We start from the raw sequence: 14,288 nt of genomic DNA, 5'->3' as shown, positions 1-14,288 counted from the left end.
GCTAAACTGTAGTTCTTTCCTGAAAGAGGTTTGAATAGTGTATTTTTTAAAATACAGTGGTACAAAATACAAGGGCGATTTTTATTTCTCCTCTTCTAATATTAATATACATCCTTGGCTAGAACTATCAACAAGTATATAAAATATGCTGGGAGGAAGAATAATAATCGACATCGACAACCATGAGTGGAACCAACAGGTAATCGTATGCAGTGAAGAAAGTACACTGTCACTCACACTCTGACTGGATTGGTGAAGTCATGCATAATTTATTCAAACCTGTAATACTCTTGATTTGACAAAGGTAAAGTATTTTAGACGGATTTTCCACGCCATTTATTATGCTACTACGCAGAATGGTTGTCAATCCTCCGGGAACTAATAACATGCATGCATGCACTATACGCAGTCTATTTCCATTCTCTTTAAAATAATTCAATCCAACGCTGTCACTCACATTCTTCCGAATATTAATGTAAATTTTCTCATCCGAAGCGGCGATATTTTTAGCAACCTTAGACTACATTATACACAACATGTTACAAAATTGAAAGGTTTTATTAATATTTTGTTTTCCGTGAAGAAAAAAATCCTTAACATGTGGACAAAGACTTAATAAATCTTTTAGGAAGAGAGAAAGTGTTTAACTGGACTGCAAAATTCAAAATTGTGTTCATATACATATGAATTAAGGGTTTTCGTATGTAAGTAGGTACGTTATGTAAGTGTATACATATGCATATCTGCTTAAGGGCATTTGGTACATATTCTTTGAAGTATACCGTGCTCCTCTAAAAATCAATTTTTTTGAGTGAAAATCGTGGTAAGTAAAGGCAATCGTAACAGAACAAACAACTGAACTTTGAATGTTATGCATAATAATAGAAACCCAATAAAAGGCGGTGGTAACTTCCCACACCATATACCAAAATAAAATAGGTGAGAGAATAGACCGTGAACAATAGCACAATGGGTAGAAAAATGATATCTAATATTGGACACAACACGGAGTGAAACTAGATTGAAAAGGCAGATCTTTGCACAACATCATTGTTCCAGACACTATTGTTACCTATGAGCATTGAGCAACTATGGGCAAGGTACATTTGTGTATGCAACTTTATTCTTTTCAGACTATGAAAAAACCTACCTTGCGACCTTCACATAAATCACATAGCCCGAGCCAGTCATTTTCTCGTCTCTTACCTAATTTCAAAATCACTGAGGGTCACCCTTTCCCTGATTAATATTTTACGAAAATAGTATCGTCATTGTGTTAAATGACCACCATGTCTGACCACCCCATGAAATTGTGATTCGTCAGTGTATATAAATTTTCTAATATATAGAAACTTTCATCTTTTTCGAGCCAATCTCGAAAACTAGCTTTCCACGTGGGCTCCTCTGGCAAAAGTACTACTGATTTTGACTGCGTATTCATAATCACCTTCATGCCGAGTTATACGTTTTCATGTTTTAATGTTATTTATGCCATCTCGGCCCCCACCGGTCAACGACTCGACCGATCATGCACATTTTCGAACTCATCCTGTGGAACTACGAATTTTAAGAATAACCAAGTTGGCCAAAATCGGTTCAGTGGTTCTAGCGTATCTCAGATAGATGAACATGAGGATTTCACAAGTCCTGGCTCGGGCCAAAAATCAGACCATCGACAATGGCTTTATCCTTTCATACGGCATAAAAGTACAAGGGCACTTTGATGGCCTTTATTATGATTTTCTCTGTATATGTCCTTTTAATGCACCCTTTGAATTGGTTAAGATGCCGTATTCAATGTATGCTACGGAGATATTGGCATAAAATATGATAGTCCAATCTTTTGTGTCTATGAATGAATCTTCGGGACATATAATCAATTCTGAATTGCGATGAAAGAGTCTTATATTCTAACTTTATGGAAACACACAACTCAAATGGAGACGAACAACGGTGCTTTATGTTTGGTGAAAGCCAAGTCCTGTTCTAAAAGTCACCTGAGATTCATTTTTACAGGAGAAAGCATTCCATGGGATTTCAGACTCTGTGTACCGACGGGGACGGAATATTCCTTATTTTTGAAAACTACCAGGGGTGGGCAAGATACTTGGTCAAGATACAAGATAAAAGATACAAGATAGTATCTTTATCTTGTATCTTCGTCGCCTGATCGGAGAAGTATCTTGTATCTTGTATCTTGTATCTTTTAGAAAGTTGAAAGTATCTTGTGAAAGTATCTTATCTAGATATGCCTGGCAGAAAAGTATCTTAAGATAGTTGACAAGATACAAGATACTTTTTTTCAAAATTCCGTCAAATTAAGTCAATTTCCTACTACAGTCAGTCAATTTGACCATGAATTTGTCGTAATCAGAGTTTGGTGAATTTTTATTTTATGTTTTGCCAATTAGTAACAAACCTGCACATACATACGCATGTTCACATACTCATGTATACATATATATACACACATATATATATGTATATAAGTTAATGTGTACATATGTACACATACACATGCACAATGTGCATTGCACATTACATGATATGTATATAACTACGCTTAACAAATATAAGTTTATAGGGTTTAGTTTGATTTGAATAAGCAGGGAATATATTACAAACTTCGTAAAAATATTCGCATGTTAGTTACAGGTCTAGTTTTTCGAAACTTAGACATTTTTAAGAGTATAAGCACTGGCAACAAAATTGTATGATTATACAATGATTTTAAATTTTTTACTAACCAGATTTTTTCGTTTAAATTATTAAACATGACTAATTGGGCATGAATACCAGGCTAAAAAAATAAAGTATCTTATCTAATATAAAAGTATCTTAAGATACATATCTTGTATCTTGACTACTCAATTATTAGGAAAGTATCTTGTATCTTGTATCTTGTGTACTTGAGCAAGATGTATCTTTTATCTTGTATCTTATATCTTATCCTAGAATGTATCTTATCTTGTATCTTGTATCTTACGACCAAAGTATCTTGCCCACCCCTGAAAACTACATAGGCATATAAAAAAATAAGGAAATCATTGACTCAACATTATTGTTATTACGGAAAATTCAGGAAATGGGTTTCAAAGTTCCATTTGGAATTTTGTCCAGAATGAATAAATTAATCAGTCTAAGTAATTTTCAACCAAAATAACAAACCACTTGACTCATCATCACAACGGAATATTCTTGCAACTTTCTCCCAAGTTTCTATCTGCTTCGGTCGAATTTACTTATCTGTTACGATAAGGGGTTTTCTCCGTTAATGCAAATTGTGTGCAAGTTGGCAATATAAATATGTGTGTGTAAGATTGATACGATACATAGAATTCAACTGCCTAGGATATGCAATTTTTTTACTTTAATTAATCTCAATAAGACGCATTTCAGTGTGCAATTTTTACTCTCGAGGGATAATGAAAGGAAGGAGGAGAAAGTGAAGAGAGGTGTTACAAAAGAAAGACGACACTGAGTAAATGTGTAATTACTCTTGTTGACTTTGTCTCCTCCATTACTGGAACAATATGATAAAAAACATGTCCTTGCCAAAAGAACGAACAAGGTTGATGAAGATAGCGATCATGAGAAGTAAGCGAATAAATCTGAATCTATCTACTATAAAATTTTACCTAAACATGTTCTAACCTTTCTTTTAAAATGAAAGCATCATGATTTTATTTTATAATTATTAATGCATGCTTAAACCATGCATTAATTATTTGTAGCAAGTCGAGTAATAAACTGACGACCGATAATCAATAAGAATTAATAAGAATCTCCCTCTGCCTTAGGCAAAACTTATCTTTCTAGGTAGGAAAATGCTGAATTAGCTGAACCAAACATTGGTGAAATTTAAACAGCAAACTGGGATCATATTACACCGTGACAAGCAGCAGAAATATCGAGCTGTTAGTGCTTTGTACGGCAACGAAGTGGAGAAAGTTGAGACTGCGACTGTGGGCAAAGAGCAGGCAAAGTGAAAGTGCGAGCGAGACTACTCACCCCAGTTCATCAAGCTCGGCTGGCGGATGGATCTCGTTCAGTCCAATTTGAATCAACTCGTCTCGATTAACTTTACAAAAGTCCAGTCATCCAACTATTTAATCTCGGACCGAGTTTAAAATATTTAATAAGCGATACTCTTAGGGGTTCCAGTCCCGGGATTTTTCGGGATTTAATTCCCGGGATTTTAAGAATTGAAATCCCGGGATTTCGGGATTTTTCAATTTTTCATTCAGGATTGAAAATTCCTTATATTTTGCTTTTAGTAGCGGTTTTACATAATTTTTCGTTATATTAGTGCTAAGAAAAAGTTTCGATGAGCATAACCTGTCAAAATTCATTATCAACTCCAAGATTAAAGCATCATGGGAATCCAAATTTCTTCATATGTCGTACATATATCTTAATCTTATAGTTCGCAAGTAAATTTGCAATACAAAATGAAACTCAAAATTTTCTAATTTGGATGTCCGATTTAAATTTGAAGGAAGAAATAAACCTAACCCTCGGTATAATTATAGAATCTGAAATCAGTTATGCTCAAAAAAGCTAACATGTTAGAAATATATAATTTCGAATTTTAGTCGAAGGCTGAATGAACGAGGTTGCTCATACATACATATATTTGAACTTGAAATTTGTGAATTGTCCAATTGTAGTTTTTTATAATAGTACACAAATAATAAACGTAAATTTATGTATGCATTTCAGGTCAGGTTAAAATGCTAGCAAATCGTTGATTAGTTATTTAAGTTTTCTGGAATGAAATTTTCAAAATTTTTCTTATCACCTCCCCAAGACAAAGGGCGGAAAATTAGACTATCACATTGCACCGAACTTTTACATTTACAAGCAGACACACCACTATATAATCGCTAATTTGTACTGCCATCATATTTATTTCGAGAAGGCCAGAAAATTCCATATGTTATAATAATACTTATGGATGCACAGATCTCTAAAAAACACAAGTATGCATGTGCATAAGTATTATAAATATGCTTATAGTCTGTACTTTTTCGTATACCCAAATTTAACTTATTTCAAGTTATGAGGTAATTTTTGAATTCTGGGAAAAAATCCCGGGATTTCCCGGGATTTTGTACGGCTAAAACCGGGATTCCCGATTCCCGGGATTTAAAAAATCGTCCGGGATTGGAATCCCTAGATACTCTTGTATCGTTTACAGAAATCCAAGTATAAAGTCGCGAAACATATATAGATCTTCCCGAACACCACGATGACGACGAGAATTTTGGAAGTGCTAGTGTTGCTTATGAGCGCCTGGACCCTCATTTTGGGAGGAGTTGTAAGTCCGTATACTATAAAAATACGAGGAATACAACGTAATATCCTGTTGTCTGTGTGTGTATTTTTAACAGTCGGATAAGATGGAAAGCGATTTTTTCGACAACCCTGAGATAACGGTACAGTTATCCCACTACTTTGGTCCGGATGAACCCAGCGATGCTGGATACACGCCTAGGGGATCCGTTGTCATTCGAAGTTTTAAGGGACCAAGATTCACCACAAGTCAGAAAGACATAGCAGACAGTGATTTCCTCCAAATCCAGGTAACAAAGAGTCAGTGATATGATGGAGCCATTGAAATAAATTAGACAATGTATGAACAGTAAAATATGAGCATTCGTTTATTAGAAACTTGCAGCATCCAACGGCTACTATTTCCTTAAAGCCTTGGTGAAAACTACTTCGGGTGACAAAATCTTTCAAAGTTTTGCACACGCTGTAAGAAAATATCTCAAATTATAAGAATATCTCTGAATAGAATAGTGATACACCACTAATTCATTTAATTTGTTTAGCAATCTTTGATGCAGTCAGGTTTATCAGACATTTTAAGGATACATGTTAACCCAAGCGGGGAAATTGTAGCGATAAGTTATGCTTTGGCAAAGAATGGCTTTACGTCGGGGACCATGAAACGTGTACCACATCAGTTTAATACAACAGTGTTTGTCCACCACGGAGAACTCGGACCGCAGTATGTATATCATTCCTATTTCAACAAAACTGAACGATAATACGTTTTAAATAATTACATGTTATATCAAAATAGACCTGACACTGCTCCCTATTTGGAGAAGCTGGAGCATGAACGAATGGCGAAGGAACGAGGGGAGGATCCACGAGATAATAGATCATTTTTGGCCAAATATGTAAGGCAATCCCTCTTTTCTGCCTCATTATTATTGTCCAAAAGTGCTAGGCATTAGCATATTACATTGGCTAATCTTCCGCACTTTATTCGTATTTTATAATATCGGTGAAATGAGTGTAGCTTGTGTAAATTAACTGATATATTAAGAACTCGTTATTATGAAGTAGTTCCCCCATTTGTGCATGGTCTGAGTCTGTCGTACACCTACACTTCTTTGTCAACTTCTATTATTGCATTACTCTTTAATAATAATTTGTAAATTTAAACTTCTTTTGTTTTATTTTAGTGGATGTACATAGTTCCAATCGCAATCATGGTCCTCTTATCTGGTGCCTCAACACCTGAAGAAGGAGCAAGATAATTGATAGTCTCAACCCAATCAGCAATTTGTTTTGTGTGGTCAATTTTTTAATGATGAATGCTTTACAATAAGGAAACAACAGTGGAATATAAATTTTAGTTCATGCAACAGTACGCAGTAATCATTATTACCGTTGTAGCTTCATACTTGGTATTCTTCCACAACCTTTCACTTTTCTTTGGTATACAATTAATTGATTCTTATTTGAAAAGGTTGCTGTTTTATAAACTTGCGTAAATGAAGTCATTGTGATGTGTGAAATGTTATTTATTATTAATAAATGTTATTGTATGTCCATCCATCGTTTTTCGAGTGTCATGTGTCATATGTCGGTAGGACACTTAAATAAAATGATATACTCACTTCAAGAGAGGTATGTGTAAATGATACAATTTTATACGATCTTAGTCTTAGTCAAACAAGCAGATGAATCAAATGATAAGAAAATTGCAATAGAAGAAGCGGAAGAAATCATACATAACTAAAACAAACTCGCTCAAGACATGTTCCATGAAGGAAATAGCATCACTTCATCCCCCACCACACCGGCAAGAAGCGGCAACGCGTAGTACGATCTGACAAAGGCTCCACTACCCAGTCAGACAGCAGACAGACACACGACTACACGAGTTTTATTTCCTCTTCGATTCCTTGTTTTGAAATTGTTCAGTTGATTCGGAAAGATTTTCAAAACAGTCCCGTCCAGCCTTCACTCAGCCGTCCGTGGTCAGTAAATGGACACTTGTGGACATCCAGTAAGTTTGTTCTGGCTTGCTTTATATTTCCTTTGTTTTTGTTTTCTTTTGTTTTGCTACACGAATCACGAGAGAAAGCTATGTTACAGGAAATGTTTGTTTACGTACTGCTGTTAAATTTTTTAGACATGGTTTGCAAACCTGTTTAGCGCCTAATGTACCAGGTCAAAGATTATTTATATTTGGCGACGAAGTCCTAGATGGGTATAAAAATTAGTATGAAAACAACAATGTGATGGCTTAAAAGAATGACAGGTTTTTAATACTACTTGAAACAGAATAATGACAGAATGGTGGGGTCTGGTGCATTTTGTAATTTGTAAAATGATATCTTCCTATTGCCCCTCGAGTTAATTGTTTTGCATTACAATAATCTCAGGTAAATGAACAGCACAATGAACCATACCGATCGCAAGAAATTGCAGAAAAACTACGTAAAGTTGGTGAATGATGTCAAATACTACCAAGTTTCTGCATATTTGATTTCCAAGTTTGTTTTGGACTTGCGAATGGACGCTGAAATAAAGAGTGCCAAAACTGAACAGGAACAAATGGGCAAACTCTTGGGTATTTTACAGACAAGGTGAGTTTACAATTAATAATCCCAAACATGTCGTTCAACTAAAGGGTTCTTACATTGAGAAGGATGAATTCTTTAATTTATTCTAATTTACACAGGGGAGAACACAGTTTCAAACATTTTGTTGCTGCCTTGAAGACCAGCTCTCCATGGTTGGCAGATGAGTTGGACGTTGATGTTGAAGTCAAGAGTGAGAAGCCCTATGAAATTCTTGAAAAAATACAAATCTGTGATGTATCTAGTAAGACATGCATATTTATATGTAAAACTAATCGCACAAATATATTTTAAGCTAATCTATAAATTTGAAGTTGCTGACTTTATCCCGGAAGTTCGAAGAACCCTAGAAAAAAGTCCAACTGTTTGCCGAAACTGGAGAACTGTGGCGAATTCCATGAGACTTCACCACACCACAATTCAGGACATTGAAGAAAATAATCGTTTTAGGACGTCAAATGCCATTTATGATGTGCTACAACACTGGGTGGACGAGTGTGGAAATCAGAAAGCTACATTTGGCAGCCTGATTGACATTTTACAAACTGAACGCATGGCATTTGCTGCAGGTCTAATTTCTATCTATTAAACATTATGCTAGATATTCAAACCAAACTCAACTAATGTATTTGTTGATTACATAGATGAAGTTGAAAAACTTTGGATTAAACTTTCCTCAACAAATGCACCATCTTGCCAGTTATCTTGAGCTAATACTGCATTAACACTTAATTTTTTTTATACTTACTTTGATACTTACGTTTGAACGTGTAATTACAACCTTGTATCCCTTCAGAAATTATGTTGAATGCAAATAATTTTAGCTTGACAACTTTGTATTAGGTATAAACAATTAGCATTTGCATGCGTCCTTTAGATATTGCGAAGAAACTCCCATGACTTATGCTTGTAGTCACTACATGCATACATCAAAACATTATCAAGATTTTAAGCGGGATTATACCATGTTTTGGAGTTTACAAAAATTAGTTGTACTTCCTTTAAATTTGTTTGAGAATGTTTTAGTTTGGCTGTTATCAGTTTGTATTACTATTAATAATCAATGCTATCTATCTGCTATCGATATTTACAAGTATGTGATGATGAACTACAAGCGCTTATTAAGAAGTATTATTATTATAATCATACACGTTAAAGGGTTAACCCTTTAACGTGTATGATTAACGACAAGAAAATGCATTAAATCGGGGACACTATAAGTATTTTGTGGTCATGGCGCGGGAGGAGAAATTCTGAAGTTTTTAATAAAACTCGAAAAACTGAAAAATCGAAAATTTAACATTGCGTTGTATAGGGAAATATCCAAATTTTCGGGAAGAAAATCTTCAAATTTAGCATTGTGTTGGCATAGGAGAAATCCCTCAAAATTTCAATAAATTTTAGGTCGCAGAGAGAAAATGGTGAAAATCAATGACCTAGAAACGACAATTGTCTTCCTTCCGCGCCATGACCACGATTTTTCAGGACGACTTTTGTCGTACTCCCGAATTAAACCATTTCTTATAAAACGACTATTGTCTTCGTTACAGTTTAAAGGGTTAAATAATATTAGTGATGGCATGTCTCGATATCCGAATTCGAATATTTTAGATCTCAACTCAAGTATGACACAGTTTCAAATGCATACAGAGATTTCTATAGTCAGAAACCTAACAGAACAATCTAAATACTTAATGCAAGTCTACAATATGATATACATGTCATGCAATATTTTTTGTAAGGAACTGTGTTAATTAAATCGAAAATTTTTATTGTTTTATGAAAGTAAGTTTTTGTTTGATTTGTCAATGAACAAGTAAACTTTCTCCTTTCATAACTTTTAGTCTCTGCAATCGGGAAATACTTCTAGTGGAATGGTGAAAGCATGGTGAAAGTCGGTGGGGTGGGGCGAAGAGAGAAGTCTCAAAGTCAAAGCTTCGAGCAGTTTCTGGTACAAGTTCTTTCTCCTTCCGCTCAATTCTCAGTCAATTGCCCAACAAAGAGGTCTTCCACATCAGAAGCAACACATTTTGACTGTTTTTTTTAATTGCTCCTCTGATAACTTTAATTCACCCCCTCAAAATTAACCGACTTTCACATACGGCGACTTTTCTCCACTTTCATTTTACAAAGCACGACGAAATCTACGGGTTCACCTTTCTGCAACTGTACAACTAGGATATACGTATAGTTCTGTGTATAGATTAGAAAGTATTGCAATAAGAGATCGAGAATTGGAGATAGAAAGTATTACAAAAGTGTACTCATCAACGTTGTAGCAATCTGTCTGTTTATAAGTAAGTTGTTTGTGAACGAGGAGGTGGTGGTGGATATTATATAGAACTAAACTATTATATGGACACAAACGATCGAGGGTAATAAGTTTATTATTATTATGCAATTATTCGTAGTAGAAGTTGTTTTCTATTCTCCAGTTGGTAGGCATCTTATTGGGCAGATTGTGAATTGTATGGTGTCATCATTTCCATAATCGGTATGCCTTTGAACAAAAAATCACTAAAATTGGCAACGTATAATTTGTACTGGTTAGTAGCAAATAGATATTTGGGCATTAGCAGGTTTTTTCTCGTCGTCGTAACACGTTTTTCTTTGAATACAGTTGAGACAAATCGTTGAAGACGATAGGGAGTATAAAATGTATGTCGTAGTAGAACACAATTGGTATTATTTACTTGAGTAGCAATTTGTTCTAATATTTTTGAGAAACCACCAGCCCATGGGGATTCCCCATTGGGGAATATTATAAAAATAATTTTATAAAATGATTTCAGGAATTTTCCAAACTTATTAGTATGTTTAGTTATAGCTAAGACATAAGCTGTGTAGTTCTCTAAATATTATAATTTAATTTGTTATTAGAAGAAAAGCTTTTCGTAATTCGTTCATGAGAATTTGTTAATGACGGCATAAACTTCACATTGATTAATGAATGTTACAATGCTTGATTAATCTGTGAATTTTGTTCTCCAGAAACAAGAAATCAAACAATCAAGGTATATCGAAGGACAACGGACGCTTTACATCAAATTAACTAACATACCTTCATCGTACACACCAACATGTCGCTGTTTGGGTCACTTATGCGGGATTTGGAACGTGACCCAGTTTTTGGGTGAGTAAATAGAAAGGTTACTCCATGATACCATAATAAATGCCAAACAAAACACTAAATGTGTTCCCCTGATCAGGGCACACTCCAGAGCGATGAACCAAATGAACAGAATGATGAACTCCATGATGGGAGGAGGACTTGGAATGGGTATGGCACCGCCTGGAATGGGTGGACCGATGGGGGGAATGGGAATGTTAGAATCTCCCTTTGGATTTGGTCCCCATATGGGCATTCCTCAAGGCCACCCAGGTAATCATTCCCGGAGCCCTCATCATCCTCACGAAATGATGCCCTTTGTTGGTGGAGGAATCATGTCCCCCTTTGGACATTTGGGAATGGGTGGAGGATTTCCCGATTTCGTAAGTGATCAACAATGATATATTACTTTGGTTCCCCTGATATAATTCTTCTTCACTATGCACCTTAATTGAATTTAAATATTCTAGAACCAGTTAATTCATGACGGGAATAATGGGCACTCATTCTCATCCATGTCGGTCACATCAATTTCTAATGGTCCTAACGGACCTCAAGTGTATCAAGCAAGCAAACAAACAGCAAGTGGACCTGGTGGGGTCAAAGAAACGCGAAAAGCAGTGTCGGATACTAGAACTGGAACCAAGAAATTGGCTGTCGGACGACATGTAGGAGAACGTGCACATGTTCGTGAACGGGAAGAAAATATGTTCACTGGTCGCAGGGAAGAAAATGAAGAGTTTATCAACCTTGAAGAAGGTAACATTGGATTTGACGTGAAGTTTACAATTGAATTATTGTTTAATTAATCATTACTAATTTCGACGCATTCTTGCACGTTTAGAAGAGGCAGAAGATTTTGACCGAGAATGGAAAAATCGAGCATATGGAGGCAGATATTCTCATTCTTCATCCATGCCAGCCATCGTTGGAGCTGAACATACTTCGCGACACCATAATAACAGGGCAGGAGGACGACATTTGCAAATTGGTTACCCAACTCGGCCCTCAGAGTCGACTCCCTCGGTAACAATTGAAGAACTTCCTCCGAGCGATGATGAAGATGTTGGACGGAGCACCGAGACTCCAAAATCCACAGCTTCCATGCCATCTGCTTCCTCATCCAGACGATCCCCTTACACCCGAGAAAAGAAACAGAAATCGAAACGCGTTAAAAAGTATTAAATTCATTTAATTTCACGCGTGAGGCGCAAAAATCAAACAACACTAACGTATTTTGTTGAAATTGTATCGTACATAAATGTATATTATTATAATCATTTTTTTTGTTGGCACACGATGTGCAAAGCTGAACCGTATATATATCGTACATCTATATATTAAATATAATAGTCTACACGAGCTCTTCGTTTGTCGTACTCAATAATGTCTACATTTCGATCCTTGTAGTATCAACTTATCGATATATATATAATAATGACCTAAAACTTTATTTAATATTTTAACCAGACTTATTATGTTTAATAATATTTCATTAATAATTGAAGCAAAACAACACTGCTGACCGTCTACATACCTGACCAATTTTATAAATATCAACGCAGGGATATGATCTTTTTATATCCTTTACTGCGACGATACACACATGCTTAAGTACTAGGTAGCGTGATTTTCAGTATGTATGTTTGTTTATTCGAAAAGGAATAACGTATTGTTTTAAACGTCAAATTTGTTCATCACATCCAACAGAGTTTTTGCTTAATTGTAGGCCAGTTGATTCGATTATTGTGATTTGTATTTTAAATAAAAGCCGGAAATAACGATACGGCATTTACATGAAACTGGTGCATTAATTTATGCATTATCATCACGTCGTATCTCGTATATCACAGTGTTTATGCCAAATTGCTACTACTCTGATTTAAACTTGATTCTTAAGACATGTCATGGCGTCACTGATACTTTTCACAAACTCGTGAGGAATCCACATGTTCCGAGAGTCGCAAGGGGTGAATGGGTCGGCAGTTACAATGTCTAAGGGTTCAATTTTGTTAGGAAGAAGTAGTTGGTACGCATGGAGGAACATTCGATAAGGACTGAGGTCTCTTTTATTGCTATACGTGTAGTCACCTACAATCGTGTGTCCTAAATGACTACAATGGAGTCGAAGTTGGTGTCGTCTTCCGGTGATGGGTTTCATGAGTATTTTGGTGGCAGGATAATTGTAGCAATACCCTCGCTCCAAGACGGCAATATGGGTCGTAGCATTACGCCATTTGGCAGTGCAGAAGTCAGAGGATGCCAGGGCCATCCGAATGTTTTGAAAGCTTTGTCGTATGTCATCTCCGATACCTTCATTCACTGTGATCAAATCTTTAGAAATGTGACCTCGGACAATGGCCAGATAATACCTATGCAAAAAAATATATTGACCTTTATTAGTTACTGCGCTTGCATTAGTTGCATTAATCACTAATTAATGAAATGTATGAAACAAGGAAAACGTTGCAAACTTTGATGTTTTTCTATGCGCAAATGATTCAACTGCAACAGCGCAAGCCTTCTTGTATTTGGCGATGCATAGAATCCCACTCGTCGAATAATCTAGTCGGTGACAGAAAAAGAAACTCATGGCCAAATTTGGGTTGACAAGATCTGGATAAAGGCGTTCCAGTTGTTTTTCTACAGTCACTATATAAAATTAAGTAAAAACCGAACTGTAATATAACCAAATGTATCACATATGATAAAATGTCAAATTTATTATCAACATTCATGAATCTATGAATCATGATCATCATGTCATGTATGTACCTGGAACGTCTTTGTCGCTATGATTAATGAGAACATCCCGATGTTTATTGATGACGACGAAATGCGGAGAATCATGAAGAATTGAAATGTCGTCCAAAGTTGCATCAACGGCGTAACCTAATGTTCCACGAACCACCCGAAGAATCTTGTATGCCAATTTACTCTCAATATCGTGGAACAATTTTAACATTATGAAAAATAGGTTCATCATTTGTTAAAGTCCATGCAAAGCAACCTAATAATATAAACTAGTCAAATCCTATGAGAAAATCTTAGAAACCCATTCTTGTGCCATGTGCGAGAATAGCTCTCCTATTTGTCACTGACAAATTGTCAAAAATTAATCGCACGTGCAAGAAACGAACAGCAGATTTTCAGGTGAATATCAAACTTAGAATAATTTCTGCATGGGGCATGATGAGCTTAAACGATGTAACGTTACATGTATCCGAAAATTCAGATCCGGTAAAGCACTGCTTCCGTTCCGTTCGAATAAATTCATGCGCACAATTTTAAAA

General features: G+C 35.7%; 4 protein-coding genes and 1 long non-coding RNA gene across 15 annotated transcripts; 3 read left to right on the top strand and 2 right to left on the bottom strand.

The window, feature by feature from the left end:
- Nucleotides 1-4,039: 4,039 nt before the first annotated feature.
- On the top strand, nucleotides 4,040-6,855 carry LOC110847081 (ER membrane protein complex subunit 10). Of its 4 annotated transcripts, none has more exons than XM_035849759.1 (7): nucleotides 4,040-4,091; nucleotides 5,234-5,320; nucleotides 5,394-5,585; nucleotides 5,671-5,760; nucleotides 5,838-6,016; nucleotides 6,092-6,191; nucleotides 6,480-6,855. In XM_035849759.1, the coding sequence occupies exons 2-7, from the start codon at nucleotides 5,252-5,254 to the stop codon at nucleotides 6,552-6,554; spliced, it is 705 nt and encodes a 234-aa protein (XP_035705652.1). In that variant the 5' UTR covers nucleotides 4,040-4,091; nucleotides 5,234-5,251; the 3' UTR covers nucleotides 6,555-6,855. The 4 variants fall into 4 exon arrangements, with proteins under 4 accessions (XP_035705652.1, XP_021949621.1, XP_021949622.1 ...); XM_022093929.2 differs by having other exon boundaries at nucleotides 4,073-4,091; nucleotides 5,201-5,320; XM_022093930.2 differs by lacking the exon at nucleotides 4,040-4,091 and adding an exon at nucleotides 4,107-4,124 and having other exon boundaries at nucleotides 5,201-5,320.
- LOC118434953 lies at nucleotides 6,594-7,678 on the bottom strand. The gene is made up of 2 exons (XR_004834400.1): nucleotides 7,451-7,678; nucleotides 6,594-7,365 (listed from the first exon to the last, which is right to left on the bottom strand). It is a non-coding gene; the product is annotated as an uncharacterized LOC118434953 (long non-coding RNA).
- LOC110846536 lies at nucleotides 7,117-9,077 on the top strand. The gene is made up of 5 exons (XM_022093318.2): nucleotides 7,117-7,309; nucleotides 7,689-7,892; nucleotides 7,988-8,130; nucleotides 8,201-8,455; nucleotides 8,531-9,077. The coding sequence occupies exons 2-5, from the start codon at nucleotides 7,693-7,695 to the stop codon at nucleotides 8,593-8,595; spliced, it is 663 nt and encodes a 220-aa protein (XP_021949010.1). The 5' UTR covers nucleotides 7,117-7,309; nucleotides 7,689-7,692; the 3' UTR covers nucleotides 8,596-9,077.
- A 775-nt stretch (nucleotides 9,078-9,852) lies between these two features.
- LOC110846552 (myeloid leukemia factor) lies at nucleotides 9,853-12,797 on the top strand. Of its 6 annotated transcripts, none has more exons than XM_022093344.2 (5): nucleotides 9,853-10,261; nucleotides 10,878-11,019; nucleotides 11,096-11,378; nucleotides 11,466-11,754; nucleotides 11,840-12,797. In XM_022093344.2, the coding sequence occupies exons 2-5, from the start codon at nucleotides 10,967-10,969 to the stop codon at nucleotides 12,178-12,180; spliced, it is 966 nt and encodes a 321-aa protein (XP_021949036.1). In that variant the 5' UTR covers nucleotides 9,853-10,261; nucleotides 10,878-10,966; the 3' UTR covers nucleotides 12,181-12,797. The 6 variants fall into 6 exon arrangements, with proteins under 6 accessions (XP_021949036.1, XP_021949039.1, XP_021949035.1 ...); XM_022093347.2 differs by having other exon boundaries at nucleotides 10,243-10,380; nucleotides 11,108-11,378; XM_022093343.2 differs by having other exon boundaries at nucleotides 10,243-10,380.
- LOC110846555 (RNA pseudouridylate synthase domain-containing protein 1) lies at nucleotides 12,623-14,174 on the bottom strand. 3 transcript variants are annotated; one of them, XM_022093350.2, is made up of 4 exons: nucleotides 13,771-14,174; nucleotides 13,470-13,647; nucleotides 13,087-13,367; nucleotides 12,623-12,990 (listed from the first exon to the last, which is right to left on the bottom strand). In XM_022093350.2, the coding sequence occupies exons 1-4, from the start codon at nucleotides 13,979-13,981 to the stop codon at nucleotides 12,878-12,880; spliced, it is 783 nt and encodes a 260-aa protein (XP_021949042.1). In that variant the 5' UTR covers nucleotides 13,982-14,174; the 3' UTR covers nucleotides 12,623-12,877. The 3 variants fall into 3 exon arrangements, with proteins under 3 accessions (XP_021949042.1, XP_021949043.1, XP_021949040.1); XM_022093351.2 differs by having other exon boundaries at nucleotides 13,091-13,367; XM_022093348.2 differs by having other exon boundaries at nucleotides 12,623-13,367; nucleotides 13,771-14,173.
- Between the last annotated feature and the right edge of the window lie 114 nt (nucleotides 14,175-14,288).

Source organism: Folsomia candida, unplaced genomic scaffold (assembly GCF_002217175.1).
Source record: "Folsomia candida strain VU population unplaced genomic scaffold, ASM221717v1 Fcan01_Sc003, whole genome shotgun sequence".
In the NCBI taxonomy this organism is placed as follows: Eukaryota; Metazoa; Arthropoda; class Collembola; order Entomobryomorpha; family Isotomidae; genus Folsomia; species Folsomia candida.
Note: the sequence above shows the minus strand (reverse complement) of the source record. Positions and strands in the feature narration are given on the sequence as shown.